This window comes from Amblyomma mixtum, chromosome 10 (assembly GCF_055824585.1).
Source record: "Amblyomma mixtum isolate Tamu chromosome 10, ASM5582458v1, whole genome shotgun sequence".
NCBI classification, from domain to species: domain Eukaryota; kingdom Metazoa; phylum Arthropoda; class Arachnida; order Ixodida; family Ixodidae; genus Amblyomma; species Amblyomma mixtum.
This window is the reverse complement of record NC_143021.1, coordinates 97243053-97253061: the sequence shown is the minus strand read 5'-3', so window position 1 is coordinate 97253061 and position 10009 is coordinate 97243053. Positions and strand designations below refer to the sequence as shown.

Here is a 10009-nt window from a genome sequence, read left to right as displayed (position 1 = left end):
TCCACTCACCAGCTGTTCTTGGCCGAAAGGCAGAATGGTTCGAATTAGCACGGCAAGTTGGCTCTCCCACTTTGTGTTGATGATCGATGCGAGATGAGTTGTAGCTGGGTGCGGTGAAAAGATTATCTTTCAGGTATGAAATAATGTGGCACATTTTATAAAAAAAGGCAGGCGCAAGTTCTTGAGACACAGAGAAAGGTCAGGAAAAATAAGTGTATGTTTCGTGGAAGTGACACTGGAATGATTGCACTGGCTCTACTGGTTAAGCGATGCGGCACTGCCCTTCGCTGGCAGGTCTGGCAACGGTGGAATTTGAGAGACTTAGGCTGCTCTTCCCGAGCACCCCTCAGGAGCATTCATTAACTGAGCTGCCACCCGCCATGGTGGGCACTGCGTATAGGACTGTCCAAGGGTGCTTGACAGCATACAAAGTCCCACAAGGGGGCCAGTGGAGAAGCATTTCTGGCGATGCTGAGTGTCTGTCATGGTTCAGCGGGAGATCTGGCGGCTGTGTTCGGCATCTTGCGCGAGTTCAGAAACAGGAGTATATTTCGGAGACACCGGGTTGGTAAGGGAGAATGGTCGCTATAGTAGCAGACAGATAAATGTCGTAAAGAATAAAACAAGCAACGAAGCCAGGTCAAGCACAGAAACATGCTGCGATGGCAGTGCCGCTCAAGCGCAGGTTCACCTTCTTCTATCCCGCAAATCTGCGTCTTCTTTTTACAATATACACCAGGTGTTTAGGGACTACCTAAAATTTTCTAAAAAAAATCTTTTTGGTGTAAACATACACCTTTTGTGGCATACTATTGCCAGTTTAACACCACTTGCTGGGTGTGCTGGAAAATCATGCTTACAACTACACGACGCAAAGTCAAACACGGACAAGTACGGAAACACCACAAAGCGCTGACTTCACCAAAACTTTATTGCGGCGCGCAACGTATACGTATACCTTATCGCGCGCATGCGCAGAAACGAAAGGAAAAAAGGGAAGATGTCACGCTTTATCTGGCACCGGCATCGCATTGCACCAGGACCCACTCTCCAATGAACAGGCAAGCAAAATGCGGGCTAAAAAACTATCACGCACGAACCCAGGAGGGCCAGAATTATATCCCCACATTAGTGACTCACGGCGGGTTGCATTTCGAACACAATTGGCGCTCTTCTTCGAAATAACGACGATAATTCACAAATACGTGAACAAAGTGACGAGTGAGATAGTGGGAGCTTCTGAAATTGCTGAGAGAGTGGACGATTGTGCCCGCACTCCGCCGGTGTTTTTGAATGAGAAAGAGCGCCAATTTCGCTGCACAGTGCAAAAATACCTGCTCTTTCGAAAGCATGCATGAAAAGCAGCACCTCCAGTGCAGGTAAAAAAGCCAAATTTTCTCGAGCTGTAGCGCCAAGGGCAACCGCGTTTTGGATATTCTAAACTATGATAGGGCTAATACCAACGACCGTCTAGAAAACGACCGGCTGCAGTTTCGACCCGGTGCCCAATTTTACTACTTGAAAAGTTTATTATTATTAATTAGTTAACCACCTCACTACTTCAGAATATTGACCTGTTTTCTGAAGTCCGCCCACTCTCATAATACTATGCCTCAAAAGCCATATTTTCACCAAAAAGAGTTGTTTTGAAAATTTTTTAAAGTGTTCCCTGAAACACCCCCTATATACACGCCTGGCGGGTGGCCCACAACTCGGAGGGACGGTTGGCAGCTACAGACAAACAAGGCAGGTTCCCCGGCGCGGCTGCTCAGTGGTTACGGCGCTCGGCTGCTGACCCGAAAGGCGTAGGTTCGATCCCGGCCGCGGCGGCCGAATTTGGGTGAAGGCGAAATTCAAGAGGCGCGTGTGCTGTGCGATGTCTGTGCACGTTAAGAACCCCAGGTGGTCGAAATTTTCGGAGCCCTTCAGTACGGCGTCCCGTATAAGCTGAGTTACTTCGGGACGTTCATCCCCCATAAATCAATAAAACACAAGGCAGGCTCCTGACAAACAGACAACCAAACAAACGAATCATAATTATCAACTTGACTACGTTCACTGCACGACAAAGGCCTCGCCCATACCTGTACAATTAACACGGTCCTTTGGCAGCTGGTGCCGCCTTATCCCCTCAAACTTCTTTATTTCAGTCGCCCTCGTAATTTTCTGCCGTCCCCTGCTACGCCTGCCTTCTCTTGCTGTCCACGCCGTTGACTGATGACCACGGGTTATCTCGCCGTCGCATTGCCCGTCCTGACCAAGGCCATTTCTTCTTCTTCACTTCGTCTAAAATACCATTCACCCCGGTTTCTTTTATGACCCACTCTGCCCTCTTTCAATAGCTAGCTCTCTAGTCATCAATTAAATTTGAATCGTGATCGGTACCCTGCACGTTCCGGCCTCATGGGTGAGTACCGGTAAGAAAAAGCTGTTAAATACTTTTCTCTCGCAGGATCGTGGTGAACTGCGTTTCATAATCTGAGGGAACAGCCGAACAAAAACACATCGGCTACAGACGGGGAATCCACACTATAGGTGTTACAGCACTATAGTGGGCATGATCAAAATAAATGGAACGTCTAGCAGATCTTATCATATATTTGCAAGTTTTTCAACTCTACCGCCTGAAAAAGGTGTTCTATGGCGGAGTGCTGGGATACTCGTTGCACGTTGTTCGGTCTTTCCCAGTTCTACACGTGGTGCTGCAGCAGCACGGCATGCACGAGGAGGTGGTGGTGACGCCGGTTCTAAAGCGCACGTCGTTGAAAAGAAAAAGCGGCTTCTTGACGCTCTGGTGGATTCCTTAGTAAGGCTGGAAGTTACCGCGTGCTTGAGATTCGATGTACGTAAAAGCTCTCGCCCTCACATCTCGAAAAACTTTTGCGATGTTTACATACCAATTACTATCATCACCGTAGCTGTTGAAGACACACGAAACCTAGCCTTCTGTTAGTATTTATTTTCAGGGTGCTCTCCATGCGTGAATGAATTTAATTCCCAGCGCACGGTTGTTATACCAAGCATAGCTGATAGCTCATCTCCAGCCTACGTTTGTCAGGTGAGCTGTTTAGAAAAGGAAATATGTCTTACTGTTCGAAGCAGCTGCTAAAGAACTGCACGCCAGCTGCACGGCAAAGCAAAAGTTTGCAGTGATAATGTTTTTTTTATTTTTCCATAGCAGTACTATGAAAAGCACAGCGATCGGGAGACACGACGCCAGTTTTCAAAAAACATGCGCGGTTATTCAGCCATTCGGGCTCTGCATGCAAGAAGCAGAAACGCAATTCTTTATTAGCCGCCATTCACGTCCATTCTTTTATTGTGGCAGAGCCGGACAGGTAGGTTATTGATCACAATATGTTTGGGCTGGCGCTTTATGATAACTGTAATCGGAACTGGTATATGGTAAGGTTGCTTCATGGTTAGGATGCGAAACTAAAAAAGGAAGCGTTGTTTCTGAAAACATTGGCAGCACAATGTCACCAATATATCGTTAACATAATTTTATAAGGTCGCCTAAAATTTAGCCCCTATCACTTGCGCTCGCTATGAAGGATGCCATAAGACAGTTTTAGCTGACCGGTTTTACGGTCCCCTCCGATTACGCTGGCCCGCCCAACATAAGCACAGCGTACATGCGGCGAGCAAGTTTATAAAAGCAAATTGTTCCGCTGGTAAGGCTAAGCAGAGTGGTTTGGCTTGTGACGCCATCTAGCGGTAATAAATAGACCCGATTTGATGAACAAAATCGAAACTTGTGCTTCTAGTTCATATCCACTCCGTGGATTCCAAGAGAAGGCAAACGTATCAGGGGGCGGCAGAAAGTTAGGTGGGCGGATGAGATAAAGAGGTTTGCGGGGATACGGTGGCCGCAACTGGCAAAGAACAGGGTTGATTGGAGAGACATGGGAGAGGCCTTTGCCCTGCAATGGGAGTAGTCAGAGTGTTGATGATGATCAGTTCAGATCTCTTTGTTTTTGTTTGCCTGGAACTTAACAAGTGTTAAGTGAACAAGCGTATTTAAAGAGCACCTGATCGGGCAGCTCAGTGAAAGAAAACGCGACTTACATTGGTAGTTTGATCCACACCGACCAATGCCACACTGTTCATGCGAGGCGCCGCTGTGAATCGCTATATTAGTGTTTTTCCTTTTTTCTACGGTGCGCAAAACAAGAATTCAGACTGCGGCAGTGCATGTTCCCTTTGGCGCTACTAAACTGGAGGTAAATAGACGATCACTTCATTTGGAAACGTTTGCAGTGTGTCGGGGTGAACACTTCCGGATATGATTGCACGAACGTCTGCACATTAGAAAAATAAATTCAGACATGCGTGAAGGGGGCGACTTTCCCAAATTTGCTCTGCATTTTGCTGGTGTAGCCCGTACGGAGGTCCACGCCGTTTTTCGCAGCTCGCAACGTCCAATCGCGCTGGGTTCCCACTGCGGCATTTTCAGACACCCGCTAACACATGCGTTCACAGTCGCTCGAAAGGATTGACCCTGACTACGCCGCAGTGCAAAGAGCGATCTTTGTCAAATTTGACGCGCTTTAAACGAGTGTAGTGTAGAAAATGAGCCCTTGAGACAGTGAAACTGGAAAGCGCTCTCAGACGCGACCGTCGAGCCAAAAGCCAAAACTGGAGGCATTTCCACACATACGATGCTGCAGTAAACTGGCGTGCTTGCAGAACGGAGGCGCCACACCGCTGACCCGCTAGCGGGAACGTACTGCGCATGGGCACTTGAGCGTCCGCCCCGCTCAGCTGCGTAGCGGGACTCAAAACCGGTCAGCTCAGCTAAATGTGTATCATAAAGAATCAACTGGGAAGCATTAACGACGTGTGTCGCAGCGTCCAGAAAGTTTTCGGTCAGGAACAGGCTGGAAAAATCGCTGAAGTGTCTTTGTGATAGCTCTTACGGTTTTCGTTTTTTTTTCTCGGCGACAGCAACTTTACAGTATGCGGTTTCTTCGTGCAACGTTAATACACTTGCGAATCATGAAATAACCAAAATATTCTAATATATGACGAACATAGTCACCCTTCAAATCATCGCTGCCGGCACGCGCTGCGGAAACCGGCCACCATATCGCTGTTTCAGGAAAGGCCACGTGAGGTCGGCAGAATGGCTGGAACGATCGCGCCGTGTTTCTCAGAGCACTAGCTGCCCCGTCAAGATGTGGACGGTGCGACTGAGTGGTGTTCCAGAGCAACTCAACCAACGTGCCGTTTTCATAAACGGCAAGGTATACTCGATCGGCTCTTTTCACGAGGACGAGCCTCACCCCTTAAGGAACCTCGTTGACGTGTCCATCTTCGACCCTGCAACGTCGCGGTGGAATATCGTGGAAACACATTCACCGTCCAATGGCCAGCCGAATAACATTTTCCGTCGCACCGTTGTCGCCTACGGTCACTGCGCGTACCTTTGGGGCTTACAGAACGGCTGGGAGTCGGACAGCGTCCTTTACCGTTTCGACACCAACACCATGTCATGGAGCTGCCCTCAAGTGAATGGTGAGGCGCCGACACCGCATTACGGCGCCTCAGCTTGCATGGTCGGTCATCGCATGTATATTTTTGGTGACCCACATGATTCCCAAGACGTCAGCGCGCTTGACCTGGATACCATGGAGTGGCATCGCGTCCGCACCAGTGGAGAGGTCCTCGCTCCGCGATCCTTCCACACGGCCTCCGCAATCGGGACCCGCATGTACGTGTGGGGAGGTGGCTTAGCTTCGACTTTTCTCGCAGGTCGCTTTGAAAACGTCAACTCATTATTCTACCTGGAAACAACCACCTCGACCTGGGTGCGTTCACACGTACAGGGCGTTCCTCCCGTGGGTCGGCACGGGCATTCAGCGTTTGTCTACAGAGGCGAACTGTACATCTTTGGAGGGTACGACGAACTTATGGACACTTACTGTGCAGACATGCACAAGTACGACCCTGAGACATCGTGCTGGAGTGAGGTGAGGCCGCGGGGCTTAGGCCCGTCTGCCAGGTGGTTTCCAGGCTGCTGCATTACTGGCGAAAGAGTGTTTGTGTTTGGCGGTTATGGCCCGATACAGGACCCGGAGGAAGGAGAGGAGGAGGAGGAAGCGGCTCTGACGGATCTTCACGTGTTGCACTTGCAACCGACACTAAAGAACTTGTGCCTGCTTGCGGTCGTCGATGCACGACTGGATGTAAGCGAGATCCCACTCATTAGAAATCAGATCAACGCTATGCTGTCACCATGATGGAAGTCACAGGCAGATGATGCACTTGAAGCAAATTGAGTGCCTGCGACGAAACTGTGTTTTTAGTGGACGATAAATGAGTTTTGTGCATGTATAAACACCTCTATTTGAAAAGCACTTTTGGACTCAGCCTCTGTTCTGTCACATACAGTAGTTTATAATGATATAGCAGTTAAGCAGTACTTTTTGTAAGTGGGCGAAATATTTGTCCGAAGGAATATTTACTCCTGTATATCTATTTCACTCCATCCTGGCTGGTTCTTCTACTGATTCAGGATAATATTATTTCGCTTCAGTCTCGTGCTCGTCTCTAGCTGCATTAGAACATACGAGACATCTTTTTCAAGGCAGACGGCAGCGCGGCTTCCCCGATTACACAGTAATCCTGCATTTGAGCTGGGCGCCAGGATAGATTCGTCTACATCTGCAATGCATCGGAAAGCGACAGTTTTCGCCTGTTCCTGCATTGCTGTCCACAAGTTCATCCCATAGAACATAATGGGTCGCAATTCTGACGACTATATATTTTTGGCTCGTATGTATAGATTCCTAATAACGTCTCTCAAAGCACCAACGTCTATCCATTTCTTAACTTTTCCCCGTATTACTCGTGATAGCTTGTGCATCAGATCGTACTGGAGGTATCCAACAGCATCTTGGCCGGAACAAGAAATTTCCTTTGATATCTAGGGTGTCGTATCTATACGGATGTGGTGGTGGCACAGGCGCACATGGCATATCAGTTAGATTCTTTTTTTTTTTTTTTTTTTTCAAGACGCGGACGCGCCAAAGCCTCAATTGGGCTTGTAGGGCGCCGTCCGGCAGCAGCAACAACCTGTGTTACCAAATCAATTCATTGTTTTGTGTACTACATTAAAACATATGCACTAGAGCTGTTCAAGCTCGGCAATAGCATCACGTAACTGTCTGCGAGTGTTCAAGTTGAAAACATTATCAGGCATCTCATTGAATATACATGGGATATAATATGACCTCATAGACATACCAAAATGAGTTCGCACTGCAGGGACAATATATCGAGAAACTTTTCTTAATGGGATTGGTTTAACGTTGTGGAACCGAAATTCAGAGTTCCAGAAATATCTGAGTACAGTGACTTGTTTGAACACAATGTCAAAGGAAGGCAGACCTGAAGAAAGGAATACACTTTGCTGTTTATGGGGTATTGAATAGATGACACTCTTAGCCATATTCTTGAGAATACGGTTTATCCTATTTTTCCATGTTGCAGAACAGTTGAAGAAACAGCACATGCCATATCTCAGCAGAGAATACCCCAAAGACTGTGCAATTAAACGTCTTATGGCAAATGGCAGGTAGGCCCTTAGAGCATAGAGCAAGCATGCGACGCCTCTAAGCTTCTTACTGAGGTGTGCCATGTGCGTGTTCCAGGATAAATCACTGTCAAAGTAAATGCCAAGGTATTTCACGGACGGAACACATGTAATGGGGTAGCAAGAACATGCAGTGCAACTGGAGCTGTGCAAAAAAACCGCAGCGTTTTTCGGGATTGGCTTGTGTGCATTTTTAAAGCACACTAGATGAGTTTTTTGGGGGTTTATATCAATCAGGTTACATTGAAACCAATCATATAGATTAGTAGCGTCCTGTTGAAGTTGACGGAGTGCGCAAGAAAAATCTGTATTAGATGAGATGAGGAGGGTGTCATCTGCATATTGATAAATCTGTGATGAAGTTATAATGCTGGGGAGGTCATTAACATAGAGATTAAATAAGAGGGGTGATAAGCAACGATTCGCAACGAACCATCACACTACCCCGATAAAATGGCGCTGCACTTAACGAGTAACGTCATGTGGTTGCCTTCTAGTCCTTGCCCACTTCAGGAAATGTAGGCGGCAGAGAGCCACGCTAGAGGACGCTGCGGACGGCATTGAACAGCGCCTTCTCTGAGCCACTCTACACATTTTATCGGGAAGGACGACTAACTTTCGTGCTAGTCGTAAATGTCTTGCTTTGTGCGCGTTATTTCGTTAGAGATAGTTCAGCTCGTGTTCGCTGCTTCCATAAAAGAGTGCAAAAGCGCGCTAATTTGGCTAAGCCCATTTTTTTTTATCGATATGAAATAACCACGCGGTGTCTCAAACAAAAACTCAAATTAAAAGCTGTCTTCAAACGCAACTGCGGCACAAATGCGCTTCAGGTTTGCTTCGTCTAACCGTACTGTACTTTCTCAGCTCGTTCTCATACTTTTTTCTTTTCTCTTTCCGCGGCTTTTCAGCGGATTTAGAGCCACGGTTCTGACTCCATGGTCGCGGGTCGAATATTCACCCATTTCGATTTAGGCAAATTATGAAAACCCGTTTCGCATTGTATGTGTTCCCTAATGGAGCCCAGGTGCATAAAAAATATGGGTTAGCATGGGCGTAGGGCTGGTGCGTTTAATACGATAGCACAGCCTTGCACTGGCGTGTTTAACCAGGAGCTACGCCTGTACAGTCGTAGTTAACGCTGATATCGTATTTATTATTGCCAAGACATTTAATCACGCTTAACCGAGAGCCCTTCAATACAGTACAGTCCACACCTTACGTACTGCCTCGGTGTGCTAAACACGCAAAAACCTACCACTCCAGAGCTTCGATGCGCTTCAGTGGGGCACGTACCGCTATTGTGCAGCCGTGGCCGAGTCTAGAAAGTCCGTGGTCTATAATGCGGTGATTGACTACAAGTGCGTGAATACGACCACAAGGCACGTTCTTACGTAGAAATGCGTCAGCCGTAGTCGACTTCACAGTTGTCATCTAGATCATCATCAGCCTGGCTACGCACAATTGCTGGGCAAAGACTTCTCCCATATCTCTCCAATCAAAACAGCCCAGAGCCATGCCTCCGCAAACTTCTTAATCTTATCCGCCCATCTACTTTTCTGGCGCCCCCCGCTACGCTTACCATGAACTCAACCGATTCGCAGTTGTGCGTGCTCGCAATTTACACGTCGTAACCTTAGTAAGCGCGCACATATTGGAGGCTCTCCGGCGTGCTCCCTCCTGGTGTGGCAGGTTGTGAACCACTCCTATTAATACTTATTCGATACCGCAGCGCTCTGCATTCCTGCACTGACACTTCACCTGCTGTAAACGATTGTGGCCACCTGCGTAGATTCAGGTGATAACACAGATAACCTAAACGCGAGTGTCATTTGTTGATCGCCCAAGAAGTCAGTCGCTTCCTCGTCTTTAGGGAGCCGTGACGCCGGGTCAGTCATCACTAAACTGACCACCGCTGAAAATCACTGGCTCTTCGTGCAGCCGTATCTTTACGCATTCTCACGCCCGCGAAGAGACGGACGCAAGATGCGCCAGCAGCATGCGAACATAGAAAGTGCGTGCAGCGAACGAACATGGTCAGTCATAGCGCCGCGGCGTCATCGTGCCCGATTGTCACCCAGACTTCGCGCACTTTTACGTGGGAAGCTCCCAGACACCCTTAGAGCGTGTGGGGGTAGCGGTCTCGTACTCAAAGGAGATGCCCTCGACTCAGCGTGGCAAACTCAGCGGAGACCAGCTACCAAGTGACAAGAGGTTTTTGGGCGTTCGGTGCCCAGCTTTCGCTGGTCGCAAGCCAGAGAATGGGTCGGAGCCAAAGGTGTACAAAACAAAACAAGGTTTATACAGCGATGAGACGATACAGAGGATTTCACAATCACTAGTACAGACACATACAAAGTGATTAACAGAACAATGCAACTCGTGCAAAGTTAAACTCGAGAGAGAATGCATACA

General features: G+C 48.0%; 1 protein-coding gene across 1 annotated transcript; it reads left to right on the top strand.

Moving 5' to 3' along the window:
• Window positions 1-2403: 2403 nt before the first annotated feature.
• LOC149326489 (kelch domain-containing protein 3-like) lies at window positions 2404-6242 on the top strand. The gene is made up of 3 exons (XM_089564592.1): window positions 2404-2407; window positions 5755-5972; window positions 6072-6242. Exons 1-3 carry the CDS (start codon window positions 2404-2406, stop codon window positions 6240-6242), a joined length of 393 nt encoding a protein of 130 aa, XP_089420718.1.
• Window positions 6243-10009: the final 3767 nt, after the last annotated feature.

What these genes read in the sequence shown, in the direction of transcription:
- LOC149326489 (XM_089564592.1), top strand. An exon ending in AGACATCGTGCTGGAGTGAG is followed by an intron (nt 5,973 to 6,071) that starts GTGAGGCCGCGG and finishes GGCCCGATACAG; the next exon opens with GACCCGGAGGAAGGAGAGGA.